This window comes from Gavialis gangeticus, unplaced genomic scaffold, assembly GCF_001723915.1.
Source record: "Gavialis gangeticus isolate Ggan-Ray unplaced genomic scaffold, GavGan_comp1, whole genome shotgun sequence".
NCBI lineage: Eukaryota > Metazoa > Chordata > Crocodylia > Gavialidae > Gavialis > Gavialis gangeticus.
This window is the reverse complement of record NW_017729024.1, coordinates 117,007,584-117,035,073: the sequence shown is the minus strand read 5'-3', so window position 1 is coordinate 117,035,073 and position 27,490 is coordinate 117,007,584. Positions and strand designations below refer to the sequence as shown.

The 27,490-nt window shown below is 40.3% G+C and overlaps 1 protein-coding gene across 1 annotated transcript in view; it reads right to left on the bottom strand.

Annotated features, from left to right (window-relative positions):
- PTPRD (protein tyrosine phosphatase, receptor type D) overlaps window positions 1-27,490 on the bottom strand; it is a 1,990,398-nt gene that overhangs the window by 178,892 nt on the left and 1,784,016 nt on the right. The window contains exons 22-25 of the mRNA XM_019517599.1: window positions 21,240-21,827; window positions 20,707-20,807; window positions 19,529-19,788; window positions 6,505-6,595 (exon numbers count right to left, since the gene is read on the bottom strand). Coding sequence (XP_019373144.1) covers window positions 6,505-6,595; window positions 19,529-19,788; window positions 20,707-20,807; window positions 21,240-21,827 — 1,040 coding nt within the window. The remainder of the gene's footprint in view (window positions 1-6,504; window positions 6,596-19,528; window positions 19,789-20,706; window positions 20,808-21,239; window positions 21,828-27,490) is intronic.

Sequence of the window (27,490 nt, the reverse complement as noted above, 5' to 3'; positions counted from 1 at the left end):
CACACCTACTAACTGAACCCAGGAGTCCCGGTATGTAGAAATGAAATAATGCTCAGTTGGTAAAACCCACTGTTTAATTACTTATTAAAACAGACAAGTGCTTATTCAATATATTTTATTACATGAAATATATTGAAATTTGATAAATTCTAATTTGACTGGCTTTAGAAGAACCTGAAGATTTTTTGCTTGACAAATGAAGATTGCTATGTTCCACTGTACCTTCATTTTTCACCTATGAAATTTATTTAATGTCCTTTTTTAAGGGAAAAACAACAGACTCAGTCTGCAACCATAATTTTTTTCCAAGGTCACACACTTATTTTGAGCTTTTCTGCACACAAACAGAACTACTACAATGGAAAAGGTTCTTTGTTAAAAGTGGGAGGTGAGTCTCCAGGGGAAAGATAGAGATCAATAGAAAATAAATTAAAACGTAATTTCTACCATATATTTTCATTTTAAAGAATGTGCTTAGTCAGGGAAGCCCTGGCTGCAGCCAGTTCTTCAGTGTTACTTAGCTGGCATTTCTCTTTGCCATCTGCATACAGGACAAAGTATTTGTCTATTTGTCTGTTATACAGTTAATAATCAAAGAACCATAAAAAAAATTAATGCTAGAAGGGACCTTAGGAGGTCATCTAGGCCAAACCCCAGCTCAAAGCAGGGTCATCCCCAACTGTATCACCCCAACCAAGGTTTTATCTTGCTGGGTCTTAAAAACCACAGAACCAGAGCAAAACCATAAACCTATAATCCCAAAGTACATGAAATAAACTACCACTTACATTATAAACAACAAGCTAAAATAGAAGCTTGTTGACACCAATTACCTTAACATGCATGCTCATTAAAATTTGTATTTCGAACCTGGCTTGTGGGTAGACAGATGAAACATGGATCCAGATTTCCTTAAAGGTTGATGATATTCGGTACTGAAATTTGCACTGGCCCACTAAAGAAACTAGAGAGATCTGTATAGTGAGCCATTTCTGAACCACAGAGTTCAGATACAGGGCTTGATACTCTTCTATTGCATAACTGTATTGATTTCAATGGGGCTAAACCAAAATAAACATTGGTGTAAGGAGCACAGAACTGGGCTCTTTGATCTGAAAATAAACTTGTTCAAAATTTGGGGATTAAGTAGAATTTATTATCCAGAGAATCAATTAACTGCACTTGTCCTTTGACTGCCAGTACAACAACTATGTGCTGTTCATTTACTACTGCTTTGAGATTTTAAAATATTACATAGAACCATACTTTTAACTTCTTGGTGGTTTTTAATATCTGCTGTGCAGTATGGTAATTATAGTTTTCAATACTTTTTACTGTGGTGTCTGATTATCCAGAAAAAATGAGTATTCAGAATGATGGTGGCATTATTTTTTTCGGATAATCAACACTCTACTGTATTTGGATCCTGGGGTAAGGCTTGGAGCCCATAGGTACAGGCCAACTTTATAATTTTAGTAACAGCTTTGGAAATCTATTCACATTATTTACCATCCTATCTATAATCAGATGTACAACTAGAACAATTATTAGGTGGCCCTGACATTGTATAAAAGTAACAGGTGTTACTTATTCAAAAATACTTGTTATTGAGTTATTTTTAAGGTCCACTCCCACTTTTTAAGGAAGTGCTGGTGGCTTCACCTGCCACTAGAATAGGTAGAGTCAAAAGTACTCAGAGATCAGAGGCTGTCTGAAGCCTAGCCTTAGCAGCAGCAACTCTAAGAAGATCAGCTGGATGAAAGATTATTTAGGAAAGCCAGATGCTCGAAATAGATCTGCAAACAGACTTCTCGAGAAGAACTGACTCCCTTCCATTTGAACAGTGAAGCCAGCCTGCTGAGCTTTCTATCTCTTCCCAAAACTTGCCCTTCAACACTTGCCCTTCCAGACACCTAAACTGGCTGATGGGAAAGCTTTGCTGTTTCTTTCATAACGTTTTCCCTCACCAAAGAGAGAGGAAATACAGTATTTATCAACACTCTCTTAGTTCAAAACAAGGAACTGGGGAAGAAGAAACAGGAATAAGGTCTCTCTCAAGTAAATGGGAAAAACCCCCAAGATAAAATATTGGTTACAGAAAGCTGACACAGAGTGAATACAGCTTAGCAGCTGGCTTCAGGATATATACAATAATCTCCCCAAAACTCTGCCCCCTCTCCAGTATTTTGGAGGAACTGATGCTTTAACTGACTGATGTTTCATAACCATCAGCACCTGTATACAAAGAGTGGTACAGGGCTCCTCCCTTTCAGATAAAGAACAAGATTATCCAAGGCAGTTCAGAGAATCAGAGGACGAATTTCTATTACAGTTCAATTTGATTTGTATACCTAGCTCTCTCAGTCTTTTCTGAAAATCCCATTATTGTACAGCTTTCCATTTAACACTGGAATTGCAATGTAATTTGGGTTTTACATACCTTATAATAATAAAAAAAAAAAACTCTGAGAAAATATTTGATCTAAATTAGGTTGGCTCTGAGATGCAAGGTGAAGAAAATATGAATGACTGGAAAAAGTCCATACTAGAAACTAGAACTGCTTGGATACTGTGTTTTAGGGCATTTAGTTTTCAAGAGTTCTTTGGGCAATGCATATTAACAATCAATTAGCCTGAAACAAACCTCTGTAGATCAAAAACATTATCTTTCAAAGTTAGATACTGGTCAGCTTAGGTCAAACAAGCACTGCGTGTGTTTGTGTGAGGGAGAACAAAAATATAGTTTAAAACTTCTGTTCCACATGACTGAATCAATCTCAAGCGCACTTTGGTTTCAATCACATGTCAGATACAGATGATGTTGTTTTCATATATCAGGGTGCTCAACCTCCAGCCCATGGGCCAAATCTGGCCCACAAAGCCATAGCACGTGGCCCACAGGGCTCCCCATAAGTCAGGAAATTTGGTGGTGGGGAAGCAATGGCATCAATACTGCCACCCTCCCCCATTACTAAATTCCCAAACTCCAATCCTTGCATGATGGGTCTGAAAAGAACCACACCTCCTTTACCCATGTATGGCCTGACTGGAGCCAGGCCATACCTCCTTCCTCCATGGTGCTGCAGGATTGGAGCCAGGCTGCTCTCAAATCCCTTTTTGCATGGCCAGTCCAGGATCAGGACCACTAGCCGGATACGGCCAAAAGTTTGAGCACCACTGCCATATATCATTAACATTACCAGATAAGGTTGCAGTATTTTGATTTACTTAAGGATTAATACACAATTTGTCATTGCTTGCAACAATAACAACACATTTCTCCTAAACCCTGATTAAAACCAAATAACTGTATTTCACTTCCATTCATAGTTCTTTAATATATATGATGCATTTGTTCTATATCACTAACCCACAGACTGATTAAATTTCTTTCCATATTTGCCAAAATCTAATTGGGCAAACCAGTGTCATTACTACAAACCAGTAATGTACTGAGGGTATTCAAGTATACACAATACCCACCAGTTTACTATGCTTGAATCAAATATAACAGCCCAAGGTGAAATTCTGGTTCCAGTGAAATCAATTATAAAACTCCTATTGATCTGAATGGGACTAGGATTTGAACTCTAATATCAAATGTGTTACCCCCTGGTATGTTCTTTTATTTATTTATTAATAAAAACAAGAACATATACCAAAACAGAAAATTCAAATAAGATAGTACAACAAAATAGCCTCCAAAATTGAAATGCAATCTAGTCTTTAAACACCTAATATCTATCAAACCAGTGGTCTGAGCTTTCAAGATGCTGAGTGATGCTGGCTTCAGTCAGAGGTGAGTGAGGGTGAATGGTCCTTTTCAGGTTCAGAACTTCGTGCTGAAACAGTGGTCTTGACTACCAGATTATGATTTACTACTCCAGAGCCTGTTGTTAAATAGGCTTGCTTTAGCAACCTATTTGTGGAAAGCATTTGGAATATATGCTCTGAGAAAGTGCCTTCACTACCCACCCCATAAGACTTTCTCACCCTAGTTATCATAAGATACACTAGAAAAATAACTCATGCTTTTTCTTATTTGACCTCCACAGAGGTCAGATGTTTGGTTTAGATGTTTTCTGGGTTTTCACAGTTATATTTTACATTTTACTTATTTTTAAATGTCTTTCACAAGTTGTAGAGGACCAAAGTCTATGACAACAATGTGAAGGTTTTATTTTTTAGGGAGAAAAGAATCTTTAAGCAGCAGAAGCTGGATGAGTAAGCATGAAGTGCAGTCATTCTCTGCTTTTGATTTTTTTACCCTTCTCAATAGTTACTACATTATTTAAGGCAATTGAAATAGATATATCAAGAGCTTTAGTCCTTTATCAGAAATAATTTTCATTTTCCAGTCAATGCATATCTTATTTCTTCCACCATTAATTCTACAATGTGGTCTCAATTAAATCAGGAAAAGTAGGAAACAACCTATCCTGACCCAAATATTTCTGAATTAATAAATGTTCTTTATCAAACTATTATACAGATTAATGCACCACAACTTGCAGGATGATTAAAATGACCCTTTGTTATGGGAATCCTCAGCAAAGACCCATAGAATTTAATTGGAAAAAGCTGGATATCACCTAGCACCCATAAATTAATCCATTAATGTTGGTAAATTTGACTGTGGATTTTGGAGGTTAAAATTGGGTGGCAATAGTACGTTATTTTCCATTGCTTTATGGATCTTGGTGTCATCTGGGACTGCATCTAAGTGCTGATGGCTCTGCAATCCAGATCTTCTAACGAAAAAAGAAGGTCAGTCAACCGATTGTTGTATTTTGAATTAAAAACACAAAGAAGATAATGCTGCAAACTGGTCAGAAACTCATTAAAGTATGTCAGAATATTGCAGGCTTTAACAGATTCACTGGCAGCAATGAAAACCACATCTGTCTTTGAATAACTTAGCCTTTTACATCTACAGATACAACTGTGGCAGATTTTTTCTTCTGTCTTTTTTTGATCACCAAAATAATTAAAAATTCCATGTTATTTGCCAAGGTTAGTGTATTTGTTCTTATGAGCTTTCCTAGGTTGACATACTATAGAAGCAACCAGGGTTCAGGAAAGCCTTCTTGTTTTCCTTACTTCTTAGGGAGCAGGTTGTATGCCATGTATATTTGGGCAATGGAAGGAGGAAAGAAAGACTTAGGAACCATACTGAAAGGTCACTTCTTTATGGCTATTTTAAGGAGAAGCAATGACTCCTGTATTAAAGAACGCCAGTTTGTGCTCTGGGCAAAATCCTGGTAGAGAGAGAGAGAGAGTGTGTGTGTGTGTTGGCCGGGGAGGGATCTTACATGCCTTGGCATTCAAAGTCCCTAGCCGCTGTCGCAATTCCCAGCTGTTGCTGCTGCTGCTGCTATAGCAGAAGTATGGTGTCCCTGCATCTAGCTCTTCCTGCTGTTGCTACAGTGTGGACTTCTGGGTAGCAAAGGGAGCCACCACTCTAGCACCCATTATAAGTTGACAGCCATGGCTGATGCCCCATTCATCAACCAAATTAAGTGAAAGGATCTGATCCATAACTCCCTGAATTCACTGAGTCCATTTACTTCACTGGGCTTTGAACAGGTGCAGAGGAAGCAAAATGATTTTTTTCTGGAATGAAGGTTTGGAGATAGTGCCTACACCCAAGAGCTTGATAACAAATTAGTGTGGTGTAACAAACCAGAGAGATATATAATCCTAAATAACACCAATGCTTAATTTATATATACTGCTTTTAGTATGGCAGTCTCAATGAGGTATGTAAAGGAGGCAAGTGCCATACACCCAAATTTACAGTTTATGGGAATGAAGATGGACTAGGTTAAACTAGATACATCTTGGTTAGACACACTGCCAGTATAAAAGGGATACACCATTGAAATAATGCCATATCATAAAAGGTAGCCTACTCATTTTTGTTGATTTATTCCTTTGAAATTAATGGGCTATGCCATTTACAATGGTAAGTGGTGGTGCAAGGTTTTTCTTCTGGTGTTTGTGACGCTACAAAAACGGAGAACTGTGCAAACATTTTCTAATCGGAAGCACTGCAGTAAGTGAGAAACAGGTAGAGACCATAAGGAAGGTCAAATGTTAAACTGCAGTGCAAATTACAATTTAGCATTTGTTACAGACTTAGCAAACAACCCTGCTAATGAACCAGACCTTTATTGGAGTTCATATCAATGGTGATTAAGTTTCTGCTGACAACTCATTTCACCTCCTGCACTTCTGCATTATATTTTACAATAGAGAAAGAAGAAAATATTAATGCCAGCAAAGATCAGACACTTTATATGCTTTATTACAACTTAATGCCTTTAATGTCTTTTAAGTAATTAGATCTTTGTTTCTGTCCCCCAGAGACTACCTCAAGTTCAAATATAAACTATCCAGAAAACTAAACTTGCTGAAATAGGTGCATTAATCAGGTGCAATCATTATGATATTTCTTTAATTAATGAAGTGGATAAAGAAAAAGCCAAAACGGAGATACTGTACCTCATCTAATTCCATTTCATCTGGACTTTCCCATGGTTTGATAAACTTTCCACGAGACTTCTTCAAAGGCACAATTACTATGTAATAACCTCTGTAAGGAAAACAATAGGTAAGAGAGAATGAACCCAAAAAGAGTGAGTTAGCAGAGTGGATAGGATATCTACTTCAAGCCAGTTTCTCTGTGCCGAGGTAACTGAGCTAAATGAAAGGAAGATTTTGTGCATGGGTTGTTACTATAATCTTCCACATACAAGTACAAAAATTCTTGTATACTACAAATGCCATATAAATTCTAGTGTACAAAGAAATAGTTCTAATTACCTGCTTTATCATCTAAACATATAATTATTTATAATAAAAAAATTATAATATTTTATAATGCCAGCATGATTGGTTGCAGTTTATTATCTCATTTTAAAAGGAACAAGCATGGGACACTCAGACCCTGACTGCATCTTAAGTACAAGGAAACCAATAAACTGAACTTTTTACTAGATTTTTAAAGCCTATTTGTCATCACGCCCTCTCCCATTTTCATATATAATGGGAATGATCCTGCTACTATTACAAACTAAGAATTAAAGAGACACATCGTATATATAACTGTGCCCATACACTCTACTGCATACTATAAATTATCATTAACTGATTCAGTATCTGCCTAAGGATTCCACTCACTAAACTGGAGTAGGCAGGGAGGCCACTTTTCATAAAGAGGATTTTTAAACCACATATATATTTTCAGTTTTCTACAAAAGCATTTCCTGGATGGCATCCTCCTTTCCTTCTGTTTAGAGAAGGCACTCTCCTATACAGTAGAGATAAGGCAGTATTTTTTTGTTTTGTTTTAGGATTATCATTTTTTTTTCACACAAACTCAAGGCATGTGTCAAGCTGGTCCATTATTTCACATTAGTGTGGGGAAGTGAGGAAGCAAAGTGACAACAGCAGAGCATACACAAAGGTATTGTACATCTTCCTGATTAACACACTTGTCAAAAAGCCACTTACTTTTTGTTTCAGTAACAGAGAGGGTAGGGGAGAGAAGCTGCCCTCCTTTGCCCCCAGTAATGATGGACCTAATTATCAAGGTGCCACCTGTCGTCCATTAAAGTAGATAAGTCTGAAAGACCATGTATGATCTTCATCTACCTTGGCCAGGCTTTTTATGGCCTGTTATCCATTCTCCATTCTGCTACAGTGTCTGTCTATTCATTTTACTCATGGCTTGAAACAGCCTTCTGTGAAGCAATTGATGAGAGAGAGTGTGTAGAATCTATATCTTGCCTTCTTAGTTGATCTATACAAAGAGCTCTATCTAAACCAGCTTTGGAAGTAACAGTCTTCATAAAGTGGGATCACTTTAGGAGCAGCATGTGGCACTACCACATTTTTAATGGCCTCTTTTTAATGAAAATTTCCCAGAGATAGAGAGATTATAACACTAACCTGGACTTTTAATTGCCGTGGAAAATACATATATGCATTAATTTCTGCTATAAAAAAATAAATAAATACAGTATATCTATTCACAGATAGTGAGCTCCCACAAGTATACTGGATACCAACAGAGGTGCTCAGCAATTCTAAGTGTACGCGCACTCATTTGTGGGAACCAGTTTACAATCATGAGGTTTAATTTTTCAGCTCCAGGACTGCACTATGCATGTGTATAGACATCTGTTAGATCAGGCTGATCTGTTCCCGAACTAACTTAGTACACCCCCTCAACAAATTTAGGTATGGCTGGACATTTTTTTGTCCAATCTAATCTCCCCGAATATTTGTACAGATCGGCACTTAGCTCGACTTAACCCTAGCCGATCTCAGTGTAATGTCTGTACATACTCTAAACATCAGAGTTTTGGGAATGCATTTCACCAATGCCAGTCAACAACAACCATATCTCAGATTTGTAAAGCAAAGAATATACTGTATATTTACAACAATAGACAAATTTGAATGGTTTCAACCGCAAATCAATGGAAACACAGGTTTTTTTTTTAAAGCAAAGCTTTAGGGCCAGATTTTGTCAGCTCTACTTGTGGTCAGTGAAGCTTTGGTTTTATTGAACTCCATGGCAAAACTTCCACTGATTTGAATAGTGCTGAGCTTTCACCCATTGAATAGGACCAGGCTTGTCAAATAATTCCATTGATTGAACTAATTTCAGCAGAACTCCTGGAAAAAAGCAAGTGAAACCTGTGGCTTATTCCAGATGATCTCTAAGATTTTCTTTTTCCTGTTTTTTTTTACTGTTTTGCATGAATATTTTATTTAAAAATAAACAAAAACAAATCACCTTAAATGGAATAAGACAAAATTAAAGCTAGTATTATAGGGCATGCTTTCACTGAAAGCACCCAAGGCAGACAGCCTGGGAAGAGGCAGGGCTATGGTGATCCTAATCCAGCTCCAGCTATGGTGGGTGAAAATGCTCTTCCCCCACAGTGGGTACCTGCATCCACACTGGGTAGACCTTGGCTCGGGGTACATTCCCTCCTCAAAGGTGGATGGATGGGGAGGGGGTGGACCTGAGCTGATCCTAGCCTGGCTCACTGGGCTGCAGGGGGGTGAAGCAAAAAGCTTCCTTCATCACCGAGGCATTTTTTCCCCATGCTTTACTGACTAGGGCTGTGGGCAGAAGCTTTTACTGCCTCAGCTCTGTGATAGCTTGGGTGGGGCCAGTCCTGCTCTTCTGAAGCAGACAGCATAGCCCAGGGCTGCAAAGCATCCTGGGATGCTGGGGAACTGTGAGTTAACTTGAATTGGGAGGGGACCTGAGCAGGAGTTCCATAAACCAGTTTGACCTAAATCAGTTAAGTCTCCCTTGCACCAAACAGTGCTACCTGGGGTCTACATGGTGTGCAGAAGGGAAGCTCCCACTGGGGTGCTGTTTGTGTCCCTGCAGCTCAGAACCAGGTTCAGACTGCCCCAGCCCTGCCCCTTCCCCAGACATCCGTCTCTGAGGATGGGGGTAGGGTGTGCAAATGTAGTCCCCCAGGCTCAGGACTGGAACCCCACCTGGGGTGTGCCCAGTGGAAGAGGTAGCCCCTACCAGTCCCTCAAACCCCAACAGCTCAGAGCTGGGCAGAGAGTCTCCCAGGTCCATCCCTTCCCCAGCCTCCCGCTGAGGGACTAGGGGAACCTCAGCCTGGCTCCTAGCTGTTGGTGGGGAGGGAGGGGGATGAAAAGCCCCTTGGTGGAGGCTTCCCCCCACCCACTGATGGGCAGATTCTGGCTGCTATTTCAGAGCTGGGCTGGGCTGGGGCGGGAGGGGTGGAGAGGGAGGTGCCTTTCCACCCTGCACTCCTTCTTAGAGATCATAGAATCATAGAAAATTAGGGTTGGAAGGGACCTCTGGAGGTCATCTAGTTCAACCCGCTGCTCAAAGCAGGACCATCCCCAAATATATCATCCCAGTCAAAGATTTGTGTAGTTGGATCTTGAAAACCTCCAAGGATCGAGATTCCACCACCTCTTTGGGTAACCTGTTCCAGTGTTTTGCTACCCTCCTAGTGAGAAAATTCTTCCTAATATCTAACCTAAACTTCCCTTGCTGCAACTTGAGACCATTACTCCTTGTTCTGTCATCTGCTACGACTAAAAACAGTCTAGCTCCATCCTCTTTTGAACCTCCCTTCAGGTAGTTGAAGGCTGCTATTAAATCCCGCCTCAGTCTTCTCTTCCCTGAACTAAGTAATCTTCTTTGCAACAAGGGCACACTGTTGGCTTATATTCAGGTTATTGCCGACTGTAACCCTGAGGTCCTTTTCTTCAGAGCAACTGTTCAGCTGGTCAGTCCCCAGCCTGTACTGGTGCATGGGATTGTTTTGTCCTCAGTGCAGGATTTTGTACTTGGTCCTTGTTGAACATTATGAGATTTCCTCTGACCCACTCCTCCAATTTGTCTAGGCCACTCTGAATCCTAGCCCTACCCTCCAGCATATCTACTACTTCCCCCAGTTTAGTGTCATCTGCAAACTTGCTGAGGGTGCACTCTATGCCATCTTCCAGGTCACTGATGAAGACATTGAACAAAACCAGCCCTAGGACTGACCCCTGGGGCACTCCACTTGATACCAGCTAACCCACTGATTACTAGTCTCTGAGCCTGATGCTCTAGCCAGTTTTCTATCCACCTTACAGTCCATTCATCCAGCCCATATTTGCATAACTTCCTTGCAAGAATGTTGTCAAAAGCCACTGGTCTCCTCGCATCCACGTAGTCAGTCATCTCATTACAGAAGGCAATCATGTTGGCCAACCATGACTTACCCTTGGTGAATCAATGCTGACTGTTCCTAATCACCTCCTTCTCCTCCAAGTGCTTAGAAATGGAATCCTTGAGGATCTGCTCGATGATTTTTCCAGGGACTGAGGTGAGGCTGACTAGTCTGTAGTTCCCTGCATCATCTTTTTTCCCTTTCTTAAATATGTTTGCCCTTCTCCAGTCATTCAGGATCTCTCCTGATAGCCATGAGTTTTCAAGGATTATGGCCAGTGGCTCTGCAATCTCATTAGCCAACTCCCTCAGCGCCCTCAGGTGCATCCCAACTGGCCCCATGGACTTGTATATGTCCAGCTTTTCTAAAGAGTCCCTAAGCTGTTCTTTCACCATTGTTGGCTGCTCACCTCCTCCCCAAACTGTGCTGCCCAGTGCAGACATCTTGGAGCTAACCTTGCCTATGAAGACTGAGGTGAAAAAGGCATTGAACACTTCAGCCTTTTCTGTATCCTCTGTCACACAATTGCCTCCCTCATTCAGTAAAGGACCCACATTTTCCCTAACCCTCCCCTTGAGACCAACATACTTGTAGAAACTCTTTTTGTTACCGTTCATATCCTTTGCTAGCTGCAACTCCAATTGTGCTTTGGCCTTCTTGACTTCACTCTTCCATGCCCAAGCAAAGTTCTTGTATGCCTCCCTAGTTATTTGTCCAAATTTCCACTTCTTATAAGCTTCCTTTTTGTGATTTAGTTTACCAAAGAGTTGCCTGCTAAGCCATGCTAATCTTCTGCCATACTTGCTAGTCTTTCTGCAGATGGACAGCTTGGGAAAGGGTGGGGTTGGGGCGATCCAAGTCTGGCTCCAAGCTTCAGAGGCATGTGAAAAGCTACCTTGGTGGGTGCTTTCCCCCATCAGGCAAACCCCAGCTGGAGGACAGTGGTGGAGGGCCTGCATTCCCACCCTTTGCCTCTCTGAGGCATAGGCTGGAAAGGGGTGGGGGAGTGAAAAGTCCCCCCCTAGTGGAGGCTTTATCCATGGTGTGCAGACCCTTGCTGAGAGAGGGCAATGCTGGCTTCGGGGTACATTTTCCCCCCTGCTCAGAGGCAGAGGCTTGAGAGAGATTGGCTGCTGGACACACAGTCCAACCTCTTAGCAGCAGCAGGCAGTACAGCCAGCAGACAATCATGTCCGGGCTATTGCTGAGCTGGTTTCAGCAGCCTTAGAAGAGTCCCCAGGCTCCTGGCCTGGGCCAGTACAGGCTTCTGCCTGTCTCAGCCACCCAAACACTGAATGTTAGTTCAGTTTGTTATCGGTTCAACCTATGCAGCATAGAAAGGCCTGTGAAGACGGAATGGATTTTGCCTTGGTCTTTTTCAGCCTCTGTATTCAGCCTAATTGTGTTACATAAATGAGACTCTCTGCTGAGTCAATGCTAGACACCTGCTGCTGTAGCTGATGTGGAGCCCAGATACCTATATGCAAAGGTTCCAACTTTCAGAAGAATCTTGTATATAAGCTGATGACCTACAGAGACCAAAGCTTATCTGAACTGGAAAGTTCTGTTAGATAGATTGTAACAATGACGCCATTTTGCAAATACTAACTCATTTGTTGTCACCTGTTCTGTATGATGTAGGTGAGTATTATTATCCCAATATTATAACTGGGAAAACCTAAGCAGAAAAATGAAGGCCAAATTTGTCCAAGTTAGGTGCCTAAAACTGGAGAGGTTGCTTGATTTTCTATGTTCTCACTGAATGACCTTCATGAGAGCTACAGGCACTCAGCATTTCTGAAATCAGGCCACTTTTAGTTAAGTGCCTACTTTTAAGTGCTTACTTTCAAAATTTTGGCCTGAGTGATTTGAAGGTTATACGGAAGGGTCAGAGACAGCACTAGAATGTAGGATTTCCTGGCTCTCAGAATTATAGCAGTAGGGTGCACCTTGCAGCAGCCCTTCACCACTGACTGTAGGCTAAATAGTTATTCAGAAATCTCCTTTACATTCAAACCACAGGTTTCCAGGGTCTCCAAGTCCAGTTCTGTACAGTGACAGAGAAGGAAACTGAATTTCTGTGATTTCAGGCAACTTACAACTAGCTCTCAACCCCAGGAACTTTCAATGATGCCCTCAAAAGGAAAAGGACTAACATATCATTAGAAAAAAAACAGCTGAGATTTGTGTTGATATTTATATTTCCTTAGAATGAGAGCAGGTGGGACACTACCTTCAAGCTTTCCAGGCCTTGAATGTCATATCTACCCTCAGTATGGTGAGAGAGAACTCGAAAGAATCTTAAATGCAATACGGAGAAAACCTTCTTATGCTCTTACATACACTTAGTGGTTTCCTCTGAAATATCTTTTGTTTCTCACCCCTCTTTGCTTCCCATCACATTTTTAAACAACACTGGATGACTACAGTAGTTTTTGGCTATGTTTCTCCTCTCCTTATCTAGGCTACAGCTATTCACTTAATAGAGTAGAATTTACTTCGAAAATCAATACATGAAGGTAGTCAATTCAGATTATGTTGATCTCTTTTTCTATTATAAGCCATTAAATAGTTCCAAACCTTTTCCTTAGGAATTTATTTTCAACAGATCTAACTGCACAGCGTTAAATTTAAATGTCAAATTTCATTACAGCTCCTGTTTGTTTTATTTATAATGACTTTGGAAGTAAGCCAACAATTTGCCTTGAATATAGCTATGGATCCATGTAACCCAGCCACAACCTTAGGACAATTCCAACTTTCCTAATATATACATCTGCCTTTGTACTATGGACAATAAATCCTACCGTCTGCTGCCTTGACTATTTCAATAATTACAGAAATATAAACAAAGCACATTTTTCAAAATTAAGATAAATTAATCTCAGAATAAATTTTGCAATATGGTATACTTCCAGTTGATCAAACTAACAGTCATATCCAGGATTAAACTTCAGATGCATTGGCTAGTAGAGCACTGTCTACAAATATTCTCTTGCAGAAGGTGTAATCTTTCCTTTTTTCAGCAGGATGTGTGTGTATACCACATTTCATAGTCAAAGCAGAGTGAGGGCTATAACTGTTTATACAACATTATGCATTTGTCTAATTCCTGCTCACAGCCTTGACCAGTCGTGCAGATTGTCATACACACTTAGGCCATGGACAGGTGTTATATTTGTGCCAGGAGAAAAGTCTTTTTCCACGCACAGAAGGACAGTATACAAACATTCAAGGGATTTCTTGTGGAAGAGAACTGGCTACCTACCAGGAAAATCTCCCTCCTCCCAAACTAACTTTAATGGCTGTACACTTAGCTCGGGAGAGGAAGGGAGGGAGAATACTGGCTCCTTGATAGCCCACCCAGGGGTGAGCTGTTGAGGATCACTGTGGGGACCCTTCCTTGAAAGATTCCCCCACTCCCACCAATCAGCTGGGAATTCTCTAGCAGTGGGAACCCTCCTGGGTTGCTACTGGGGAGAATATTTCCCCTCCCCACTGGTCCCTGCACTGCTTCAGGTCAGCCTGGAGGAGTGCATGGAGTGGGTTCCCCCCATGGGAGAATGGCCCCCCCATCCCACCACTCAGCTGAGGTGATCTCCCAGGACTAGGACTGTCCTGGGGCTGCCAGCTGCTGCTTTTCAATACCTGGCAATTGTCACTTGACAGCAGGGGTCACCCTTCCAGAGCAGGGGAAAGGGCAGGCTGTCAATGAATAGGCTCCCTACAGAAACAGGCCTCCACTGAGCAGCTCTCTATTGCACCCTGGCTCACATCTGTAGCGTTCCAGGCAGGGATCTGGAAAGTATGTACTCTCGAGCTCCCAGGATATTTTTGTCTGTGGCCTTAGAGGCTTGCCACAGGCAGGTTTCATGCTGAAGCTGATTAGATATAGAGGATATCCAGGCAGCATTGACTGTTATTAGGGGAGCAATGTCAAAACAAAATCATTAGTTGTTACAACATCCACTAGTCAACCTGGGTTTTGATAACATGCAGATCACAAGGTAGGTCCTTAGAAGTTGCAAAGTTTGAGTCATATAGCTGAGTTCTCATTAAAAAAATCAGGCAAAATGCTCGATTTTTTTCACCTGAAGCAGAACTAGCGAAAGGATATCTATTTTGTGTTGGAAATATTTTTTTTTCATGGCTCAACTGCAATATTTACTCCTTTCCATTATCAAACACTTGAAGAACGGAAGTTATTTCTTCACTATCTTTAGCAAACTGTGGTGTTTCTAATAACCCTTCCCACAAGTCCCATTAATATTTATCTAAAATGCACTGGAGTGCTGCCATTAAAAGCTTCACCATTTTACCTTTTTTCTAATTAACATTACTTCAGAATTGCCGACATATAGTAATCCATATTATAGCACAGGCTATTGTGATAACAACATTTTAATCATATACAAATGACAACTGTGAAAAGTGTAAAGGTACTACTGTACAAGAGCATTCTTCCATCACAGTTTACAATAGTATTACCAACTCTCAAATTCTAGCAATAAGAATTTAAATTGTTTTCAGCAGCCAGCAGCATTAAACTACTGTAAGTAAGTAGCTTCATTTCCCTGTCATCTAACCACAGATAATTTTCCTTTCTAAGGCAAGGGCTTACTTTCCTAAGAAATACATATAAAATACAAGGGGAGATACATAGAGGCAAAAAGTGGCAGTTAGACCCCACAGCTCTCATAATTCTTCACCACTGCTACTTGTAGTTTTCCAATGTTTTTATTACTTATGAGCAAGATTATTGTCTCTCTCTCCACTACTGTCATCTGCTATTGTTTTACCAAGTATCCCTAGTTCTTTTCTCCCTATAATTGCCTTACACCATAAATCTTTCTGACTCATTCCATCTTCAGTCTTCCTTAGCTACATTTGTTACTGACTGCTTTATACTCAATCTAATGATAATAGTGACATTTTTCACTTTTTCATTCTTTTAATGTTTCCAAGTCATTTTTTTCCTGACCTCACCTGCCTTGAATGCTTCAGTCAATGATGGAAAAGTGGAAAGGGAGCTTACAAAGCCTACAGTAAAAACCCACCAGAGAGAAGGCAGGTTGCATCCCCAACAATATTTAATGACTTGCTCATTTTCCTCCCCATTTACTTCACATCACACATGGGAACCTTATAGACCAACAAGGATCACTGCAACCAGAGCAATAACATTTATTGATTGTACCAGGTTTCATGTTTTCCTGGCAAATCTTTATTGTCTATCTCTTCTAATCCCTACTGGCACTGTGCTGTCAGCTCTTTAGTACTATCTGTGTTGTTTAAGTCTGCATAGGTCTATCTCTCCAAACATTTAAGTAGCCTATACTAAATCTGGTAAACTCTTCTCAGCAAAGCATTTCTCTATTTTTTTACTTCTTCTACACCTGCATGTTTCTTGTTCAAACTTTACTTCTGCCCATTCAAACTGGTCCACTCAAAGCAGAGGTGTTTTCAGGATTTCAAAGAAGGGGGTGTGGGAGCAGCAGCCAGTACTGCAGGGGTGGTTTTACTCCCCTCCCATTCTCCTTCCTCACACATCACTGCTGGCAGACCACGCAGCAGGAGCCTCCAAAAACTTTTTAAGTCCCCAAAGCAAGTAAGAACCCTCTCCACTCCTAATGCTCTGAGCCATGCCCACTCCTCTTGCTTTTCCTTGTCTCCTGCCTGCCCCTGCTGCTTCCCTTGCTGTACAGTGGCCAGGGGAAGTTCCAGAGCCGCTCTTGCTCATTTTAGCTGGGCTGCACAGGGAGCTGGGCTCAGCTGGGGATAGTGGCAGCAGCACTGGCAATGGACAGTAGGGTTCCCCACCTCCCACACCTGTTCCTGCAGGGAACAGGGCAGGGTGGGGGAACCCACCATTCTACCACTGTTACTGCTGCTATCACTGTTCCTAGCTGAGCACAGCCTGGCTGGAGTAGGCAGAGGAGGCTCTGGGGCTTTTTTGCCCCTGAGACAGCGTGGAAAGTAGCAGTGACATGTGGACGAGAGGGAAAAAGGAAAGGCAAGGAACACTTCTGAGCAAGGGGGGAAGGGAGCATTCTTACCTGCTTTGAAGACTTAAAAAAGTCCCAGAAGCTCCTATGGAGCAGTACAGTCAAAAAGGTGGGGATGGCCATACCACTGCACCCTGCCTGGATTTACCCTTGATGCAAAGTACAACACAACAGCCATTTACATTTTTGCAGTCACTGAGACCTAATATTACAAGGTACTTCATTGGGAGCTGGCAGTATCTGGCCCTTCACAAACTGTCCATTGATGCTGAGGGTCTTTTTTTCTAACTAGCAACTGCTTCTTCATTGTTTCTCAGACTTAATTTCATTGTTAGGTTTAAAGTGCAGAACTAATCTGAAAAACAACTTCAAGGCAAAAAACCCAAACCCTTTATTCTCAACATAATTGTGCCCTCAGTTTATTCAATTGCATCTTCTGACCTTAGTAAATTTATACTGTTTTTTATTCCTAGTGGCACTTGAGAGTCAGTAGAGGTGAGAGTGCTAACTGGATTCTACTTCTCATGCATCATCAATAAGACTGTTTATTGAGTTTCTACCAATTCCACCTGTCCAAATGCAACCAGAAAGATGGGTTGTATGACAGGGGGCCATCTCAGGACCGGGTCTCCTCCTTGGCCCACCCACCTGTCTAGGCAGTCTGCCCCATCTCTCCTGCCATGACTTGATGAATAACTGGTGTAAAATGCGGGAGGCTGCCCATTTTATGTCCCGATGCCAAGGGCGTTATACACTGCTCCAACCTTCCCTATACCATGTCCCATGCCTTGCAGATGGCATCCAATGCGGCTCCTGCCCCACTCCGGGCCTCATTACATTTCCGCCTGATATTGGACCTTGAACTGGATCCCTCCTAGTAAGGCAGCCTTAATCTCCACTGTCATGCATGAATGCAAGCTCCCTAGCCCCTCTCCCTCTTAGCAGTGACCCCACCTCTGGGACCTTTGGTCACACGGGTCCTGGCCCTGCCTCTAAACCAGTCAGAACCCCAGGCCCCCTGGCTCTGGGCATCTGTCGCAGTGGGTGCTCTGGCCCTTTCGACCCTTCTGGTCCTGGCCCCAGCACTGACTAGTCTAGGGTTTCCTGGCTAGGTTCCTGAATTGTTCACCCACTCCCTCTCATACGGGTCCACCTTCTCAGGCCCCTCCAAAATACCCTAGGCCTTACGCCCCATAGGCCTCAGGCCTCTGATGGTTATGCCTGGACCCCGTCCTGTTCCTACTGCTTGGTTACCCACCAGGTTGTGGGGGCTGGAGCTATAAGATGCCCCTTACTCGCCTTTCACTAGGAGGCAACCGGTGTGTCATTTTCTGGGGGTCACCCTGCCATGGGCAGACCCACCACACCATTCTACCCCAGCAGGGTATTTTTCAGTCATGCCTCAGGAGCCTCCTGCTATCCCCATAGGTCCTGCCCTTACTGCCAAGATGTTGGGAGCAGCAGCTCTAGCTGGGTGGTGTTCTTCTGGCTGCTAGCAGCAAACTGCTAGCTCCTCTGAGGACCTGAGTTAAAACGGAGGTTGCTCAGCCCCTTCCTCCTAACACCATGCCCTCCTCCAGACATGTGAGCACCTCATCAGGGCTGGTCTACACCTTCCAGCTACCCTGCTGCCTGCTCCCAGCCCTTAAAGTGGCAGGCACCAGATGTGCCCTGCCGAAAGGTTGCATAAATGTAACTGAAGACATTGGTTGTTCCACAATGTCTTTATTACCAAAGATTCATAATAAGGACAATTGTAGTTTGCACGGATGACACTGAAGGCAAAAATACTTCTAAACTGATAAGTATCTTTTTGAGGAAAGCTTTAAATTGAAATTTTTTACTTTTGATTGAAAGACTAAAAAGTTTTGAGCAGAAAACTTTACAGTTGAAAACTTTGTTTTTGGCTGGTTTTTATTTGTCCATAAAAATAAAGTTTATTTTCTTTATATATCTTGTATGTTGTTGAAATATTCTGAGGGAAAAAATCTCCTTTTCTGCCTAAGTCTTTAAAATCTATTTTGTAGATTGTGCCACAATATCGAAAGGAAAGATATTAAACCACAGATTCTCTGTTGACTTAAACGAGTAATACTGCTAAAATTTTAGATCCATAACAGAGAATTCAACTGAGGATTTTCGTTACACTCAATACCATAATTTCTAGTTATAATATTTTAGGTAAAAATGTGCGGACATTACTTTATACCAAGTGGATACCAGAAGAACCCCAAACCATTAAATGATTCTTTTTAGTTTGTACAATGCCTAGGGATCTTATGCCTATCTCGGTTAGGAACAGACGCTTCATTTGTCCCTGGAGAAGTCATACCTGTGTTTGTCCCCAAACCAAAGTAGTCCAGGATTAGCATGTAAATACATAACCCTTGAGTGGATAAATGTACTGCTGCTTTTTTGTCATTGATTGAATGATGTAATTCTGGGATACATCCAGAGATAACCCTGAGGTAATCCAGACACCCTTTGACATGTCCTGGGATAAACTGTTAATACTTTTTATCCCATGAACCCTCTTAGGACTTTTCTGGGACAACAGACATGGACATCTAAATGATAGTATTTTGTCCTGAGACAAAATACAATGTCTGTTTGCAGTCTAGTCTCTAACTAAGGCTCCTGCATACAACGGTGGTCGTAGAAATATTTATAATAATACATTTTTACTTAAAATATTCTTTTTTTGCATCCTTGATGGGGAGGTGATTAACAATTATCAGTCTTGTATAAACAGAAAATGTGATGCCCTCTGCCACCGTCAGACCCCTTACTCACTTTATATTCTCATTTGCAGGTACTTCTGGCAGTTCAACAGTTATCATCCCATCTAAGTTGGTTTTTCCAATGAAGACTGGCTTAGTGCGCAGGACATCTGGTGCAGTCTTTGCTGTTACCCTGTGCTGAAGACCTCCAGCACTATTCCCCCTATTTGTCAGCACAAACGAATACGATGTCTCTGGCTTCAAGTTAGTGATAAGTTTCTGAGTGGCTCGTCCATCCACCTCAACCACCATTTTTCCATCATCATAAAGGATCTAAACAAACACATAAATTCAAAGGTTTTTTTTACTACACAAATAAACCCATCCATAGTTTTAAGATGGAAACTGAAAGAACATTTTAGGGTTAAAACTATTATTGAATACAATCTAATTTTGTTTCCAAGGAAAATATTCCTAAAAACACAATATGCACTTCCACAGTGTAACTGGTACTGATATATCTTTCTTTTACATATTTAAATGCTTAATATGTGCTGGTATAGTTGAGCCCAGCCTTTAGTATGTTGTTCATATAAAGACTTTTCTGCATCTGTTCATCTAGCTGCCTTAAAAATTGCTTGATTTCTGAATCGCTCTTCATACTTACAAAGGTTTCTGCAGCATTTCATTCATAAAATACTGCTCTTTGTTGACCTTTCACAGTGATGAACAAAAAGTACTTAAATGATGCAGAAAGTATGGGCAAGGCTGAAACTTCCATACATCTCGGACTGACTATATTATAGATAGAGTGGAAAAGTTAGAAGCCAGGTAGGCATCTTTGTAAAAGGGGTAAATGGAAGAAAGAAAATCATGCTCTGTTGCAGACTCTGGAGAGCAGAAATACTGAAAGAAAATTAGTTTTCTTCCTCTGTTTAGTCTAACACATATTATCACTGAACTGTAAATAAACAAAGAGTTCACGTCCTGTGTAATATCTAGAGCACTGGTCTAAGTTTGGAATGTCTTGAGTCCTGTAATACTGAAGTGGAAAGTTCACATTGTCAAAACTGGATTATCTGCTCGGGTTGATATTGCTGTTTAGCATATACTTTTGGCTATAACACAAACAAAAAGAAAAAAAAAACAACCAACCCATCCACCAAATCCACCTGTTCAGTGAACTACTTAACCAGATGAAATATATCCTCCAATTTTATCCTTGATATCTAGAACTGGAAAACAACTTACTTTAAAAGGCATGGCAGAATTGTAATTCTCTGGAATCTCCCAGGAAAGCAATACTGAAGTCTTCATTACTGCTTTTACATGAAAATTTTTTGCAAACACTGCTGGAAAAGGAAAGAAAATGTATTTAAACAACATCTTGACCCTTAGATCTTGTTCATTTTCCAACACTGTCAGTAATCTGAGGCTACAAGTTTTCCACCAAGGTGAAAAGGATAGAAATCCAATTTTCCTACCTGCTTAAAAGACTCATTTTAATACACATTCTTACAAAGCTTGTTCATCTAATGCCAACTTAATACACATTTTCCTTACCTGAAAGTATTGTGCAGCTGTTAGCCAGGCTTGCTTGACATGGAATAACTGAATTCTAAGATATCCGAAAACAGATTAAGATTTACATACTTTACCTTTTGTGTTTGGAGAACCTATTTATTTGAATGGGCCAGTCAGTTTTTTTTTACAGCTTCAAAAACACTGATATCCAAAGACTGACATTCCTTTAAAGGACAACGCCATAAGTAGACAAATCCTACCTTGATCCACGGGCAGTGTCCTGAACTGGACACTTGGACTATATGGACCAGGCCCTTTGCTTGTGTGGGCACGTACTTTTACATCATAGGTGGTATCTGGTTTTAAGCCAGAAAGTGTCATAGTGGTATCAGCGGGAACAATGGGGAACTCAACTGGGTGGTGTGCAACATTGATATCTCTGTACAGCAGGGTGTATTTGGTGATAACGCCATTTCGCTCAGCTAAGATCGGTGGTTGCCAAGTTAATTGAACTGATGTAGAGGTGGAGCTTTCCGAATGGAGGTTTTGAGGGAATCCACTAGGTACCTCTTCTGGAACATAAATCTCTTTTACCATCTCCTCCCCAAAGCCCACTTTATTTTTAGCTGAAAGCCTGAAGACATAAGATGCTCCTTTGTGGATGTCTGTCGCTGTGAAGTGATCTTCCTTCTCTGAGAATTCCAGTGTTGTAAATGTATCCATATCTTTGCGGCCAAACTTCAGGCGGAAACCCTGCAGGGGGCCAAAGGTATCGACAGGAGGGTGCCACTGAATAAGAGCCGTGTTCATCTGTGTGTGGCTAATCACAAGCCGAGGTTTGCCTGGAACTGTAGCACAATATTATTTAGTGATGATAAATACAATGGAAATGCACATTTAATTATTGAGGCTTCTTAAATAGGAATACAGCTGCATTTATTTTTCCTTCACTCCTTGTTCTTCAAATAACAACCTTATAAAAGTTCAGAAATAATCTTGTTCTTTTATATTGACATAATACAGGAGATGCTGGGTAGCTAAACTTTCTTTTATCAGTTATTTTTTCCTTTCCCCCCAATTTCAAATACAGAGAAAAATGGGTACAATCAGGAACACAGAAGATCTAAACAAAAATGAGGCAAACCTCACAAGTTATGTTGTGACCAGAGCTATGTGAAACTACTCAGTTTTTTGGTTACAGGTATTTGCTTGTGGAAAAACAGTACTGTCATTAATTTAATCCCATGCAAAATACTGCTATTCTTGTGAAGCTTATGGATCTAGCTGCCACTGGCAAAACCGATAAAATTTAAGCACCCAATTGAAATTTTGATCTTTGAAAATCTTCTCTCCCTTCAAATCTCTAAGTTATATACCTAAATCTACCCTTTCAGTACAAAAGTATACAGCTCTATTTTCAGAGATGCTGAGCATTTGCAGTGCAGTGTAGTTAGGGCAGACTGAAAAACACACTGGATCTGCAAAAAAAGGTCGTTTTAGTACTTAAACATGGATTTAAGTTCCACATTAGAAACTGTACAAGCACAGGATTCTGGAGTTTGTAAGGATTCTCACTGGGGCTACATATGGATGCTGGTCCTGCATTCCTGAATGCACTTCCTATACTGTTGTCTCAGGTTCCTATGTTTAGTCAATCAAATGTGACCATTTTGATCCAAAGAAATATATATTTCTAAGAGTCACACTTTTCTACACAATAAATTAACATATGCTATAGTATACATTATATTATTATACAATATTGAACAACAAATTAATGTGTGCTATAGTATACATTGTATTATTATACAATATTGACATACTATATATTATATAGAAATATAATATGCACATCTACAGAAATCTAGACAAGCAATTACTTATCATTAGAGCCCTTGTTTACAATTTCAGGTGAACTAAAGATAAAAGAACAGGAATGCCATGGCTTTGCAAAAATTCTCTGAATAAGTTCTCTCTCCATTAATTTTTTTATACATCCTGGGCACCACAGCTAAGGTACACAATTTTTGAATTTTTTTTAGACAGCGCTCACATATTTTTCATTTTTGATGCTTAAGTCTTGTACAAATATGATCCCAGCCATTGTATAGTTCTTTTCCTCACTTTTTGTAGCACGTAGTGTATCTCTCTGACAAGTTCCGAGTCCCACCCCTCTTCCCATTCATTGCTACAAGTCAGTTATGGATTTGAGGAAAGACTGTGGATGCCTATTGTAGGCCATATTTTTTATTGTAATACAACTATTATTGAAACCAATGGAGCATAAGCAAGAGGAGAAGAGTCCACAGAAACAGAATAATAACTCTTTCAGATTTCTAGAGGAGAGACTGCTGGAAGCTGTCACTAAATTATTTATGTCATAAATTGCTTTTATACCTGTGGCAGCCCTCACTTTTAAGACTATTTTTTTAACCTTGATTAGTGGTACCTATAAAAGAGGTAAAAATTACTACTAGTTCTAAGCAGCACTGGAAAGCCAGCAAAGCTTGCTTACCTATTAACAAAAGAATCAAAGAAAAAATATACCCTATGTTGTTTGGAAAGAAGAACAATATAGACCCCTTCATATTTTCATAAGGTAACTCAATGATCCCATGCTCTGTTGGAGTTTCCTTTTAAGTTAATAATTCCATTATTCAATTCAATGAAAAAGAAAAGAACATTTTCTAAAGGGTTTTTTTTTTTTTTTTAAAGCACCAGCCCTTCAGGCATTTTCCTACAAGTATCTTAAGTAACATCACCTTTAGATCTAAAAAGTACTATGGGATAAATTACAGGATATTGTCCACAGGATTTATAGCTTTAAATTGTTGTATTGAGTAGTAGCAATACATTCTTAACACTTCTTCATTCAATATCTGAATTTAATAACAGCTTAAATGAAATTAATATATCTATGAAAAAGGCAGACTGGGTTGCTACTGAACTGCATTTCTATAACTATCTTACAGGATATCATTGTACTACCAAGTTACACCACATGATCAAAACAAGCTTTCATTGGTTGAGCATAATCCGTGCACACGGCACTGTTAACAACATTTTGTAGGTCACCTTTGTCAAACTTACCCACATATAGTTGACAGGTGTCAAACATCACATAAGTTGCCATCTTGTAAATTAATTTCTTTTAAGAGCAAATACCCAAGGTGGGGGACTTTGAATGCTTCATTTTTATTGAAAAGGTATAACTGGAAATAGACAAAGCCTAGTCCAAACTGTATTCTGTAGTGATGGATATGCTCATGTGATGGGAGATCTCCTTAAAAAAGGATACCTCAGAAGCTATAAGTCTACCCACATTCTCTATCCACTGAGGATATCAATTGAGTTATAAAGCCTCAATTTTCATCAAGGCCTTCTTTGGATAAGATGAATTTGGGATTTGATATACTTTTCACTAGCAGCATTTTTACAATGCTGTATCTCCAACTATTTCATTGTAAGTGAGCTATAAGTGAGCAAAGAATTAGGCTTCTTCAGAGTACAGCTTGCAAATTTGGTGCCATATTCCATTTCCCAAATCGCAAGCTAAAAATATGACTGTATACTGTTGAATGTACTATTTACATACAATTGAATCTCAACAACATGTAGGTACAAGCCATAAAAAAATGACACATTATTCTTCAACAGTTATTAAAATAGATTTATATCCATGGATATAAATGCAGCTTTCTGACAACTGGGTGACTAGCTTTCACAATAACCACACAGAAATATTCACTAAGAGCCAAATTCTATTCCACAGATTAGGAATCTAAGTGGATATAAGCACCTAAGTGTTGGCACTGGATTTATGACCCGGATACCTTATTCCAGGGAGAACCAAACCTTCAGGTCGACCATAATTTCTTCCATTTGATAGCAGGGAAATTTTATTGATACACAGTGATAGCAGATAAGAATAATGCAGGTCAAGCAAACAAAATAACTGCTCTGATTTTAAAGCTACCAGTTCTAAGGCTGTCACAGAAGGAAGGTATGTCTTTTTTGAATGTCAGAAGTCAGCAGCCTGGAGGTAGAGGGCCAAGGGGCCATTCCCCACAGTGGGGTGGGTGACATGGGCTGGTGGTGTGCCCTTCATCTATGGTGACCTCAGGACTGTGTATCAAAAAAATTTGCTTATTATCAACCAGAAAAGTTGTGGTTGGTCTAAAGGTTGTGCTTGTCCAAAACAAGGTATCAGGACTGGGGTGTAAATCCAGTGCCAACACTAAGTGCAATTCTACTTTGTCCTGTTCAATTTCCTGAAAAGCAATATTGCATTGACTTTTGTAGCACCCTCATCCTTAAGAATGAAACCCATAACTGTACCGAGGAGGAAGAGAACCTACCTTCTTATTAACACTTTTTCATGAACTTGCATCAGATGGCAAACAATTGCACTTGCGTACTTAAATCCAGGTCTAAGTACATATAAATTATGTGGAATAGAATACCTTAGGTCTGTTTTCTTTCTACTTTATATGTATGCCACATTTCACAATAACACATCATCTAGACTGTGTTGCTGGGTGATTATTACACTTATTCAGTTGGGTTGGCCTTGTTATTTGGACTCTTGACTTGTATGTCACAATAATAATAATAATGTGCTAAAATTGCCCCCAAATACACTGCCTATTGTATGAGTTAGCTTTACTTAGATGCCTTTGAATTCACTTCGATTTTATTTGGTCTCCTATAAATGTCTCTTTTTTATTTAGTGACTAACAGTGTGGTATGCGTGACTGATACTTATATCCAAGGAAGGACAGAGCCACTGGTGACCCAATGATTTTTGTGGTGCTGTCTGCTCTGATAATGTTAGAGTTATTCTTGTGCACTCTCATATCTTCCTTATGGACTTCTCCGTAACCAGTTCTGCATGAATGAAATAGCACATGCACAGGAGGGAGGGAAGCCCCATATTGTGCTTCAAGAATCTGGAGTGACCCTCCAGATTATGGTTAAAGGATGAGGAGGCTCAACAACTTAGACTGCTTGCTTGGCCTTTATGCTGCCCTAAATTTTTTTATGGCAGCACAAAGGCCAAGCGACAGATGCTAAGGCCCTTTGTTGAGTCACAAATGCCCAACATTTGTGGCATGAAGTTGTACTGATATTTTGCAGTGGATGCCTGTTTGCTTTAAGGTGCTCATCAGCCGCTGTGGGAAGTTGCTGTTGGGGCTTCAAGGGTCTGATCCTCTCTGCCCCTGGGAATTTTTATTCTTAGGGGTGTGCAGGATCAGGTTTCGAAAGCCCTGGGATCTATCGCCTGGCCAGATTTCCCCATTTGTAGAAATGTGCCTTGAGTCAGATTCCTTGGGCTCCCCAGTTAACAGAAACATGTACACAGGGAATCTGACTTGGGACACTCCTCTGCTAGTGGGGAAACCCACAATTCCTTCCATTTGCAGAGGTGCACCCCAAGTATTTTCCCACAAGATCAGGCCCTGCCCACTCCCAGGAGCTGCAGGGGCCTGACCCTGTGGGACAATGGGCGATATCTGCTTTACCCAATGAAGCAGATCAGCTGTGCTGGGAAACATCCTGGGACAGCTGATCCACTTCATCTGGTGATGCCTGTTTATATCCTGAGAAGTAAAGAGATTTAATGATGGAGTGAGGTAAACAGAAATGGGGTGTTGAGGAAAGAGCAAGAAAAGAAAGGAAACTAAAGAAAAAGGGTTATACGATGCAGACTGTGAAGAGTGAAAAAAAGAGAGGAAAGGACATGTAGTCTTCTCCTTGACTTCAACCATTTTCTTGCAGCATAGTAACTCATTTTTTACTAATGGTATAAACAAGCCCCATTCCACTGATAACTAATTCTTTCAGATGACAAAGCTAACAAACACAGCAAAAGCAGTGAATATAATGAGTCAAAAAAGCACTTTATTTCCTAAGGGTAGACTTGGTTATTTGTGGTAATATTTCATAGTACACTAGTGACTGTTCTAAATGATGTTTGATATGGCGAATGAACCTTAGCAATACAAGACCTTATAGAGTATTCTGCTGTCACCTTTTTGTAGAGGAGTGAATAAAAACTTGCAGCTTTTACATGCAAATTATGAGGTGTGCACTTAGTGAGATGTGGATTAACTAAGTTCTGGCTATATTTCACTGTTACAATTGATGCACAAGGGTACAAACAAGTGTAACAAATACTTTTTATGGCTTTACCAGGCACCTATAGAGCTGATGATACTTTTCTGGGTACTGGAAAAAAAATATATCATAAGGAAATATTTGAGTATGTTGACTGGTAAGTGTAGAGAAACTTCTTTTTATAAAGACTATGTAGAAAATTGATTACTAAAACTAAAAGCTAATATGAAAAGGAAATAGACTTTGATTTGAAAGTACCTCCTGGAATGAAAACCTTAATCAAATGCTACTACTACACTAACAACTGAGATTACTATAGGCTCTTGTTTGTGAGATAAATTTGGCTGGTATTGCTTGTATAATAATAGAAATTAGCCCTTTATATCAGTAACTA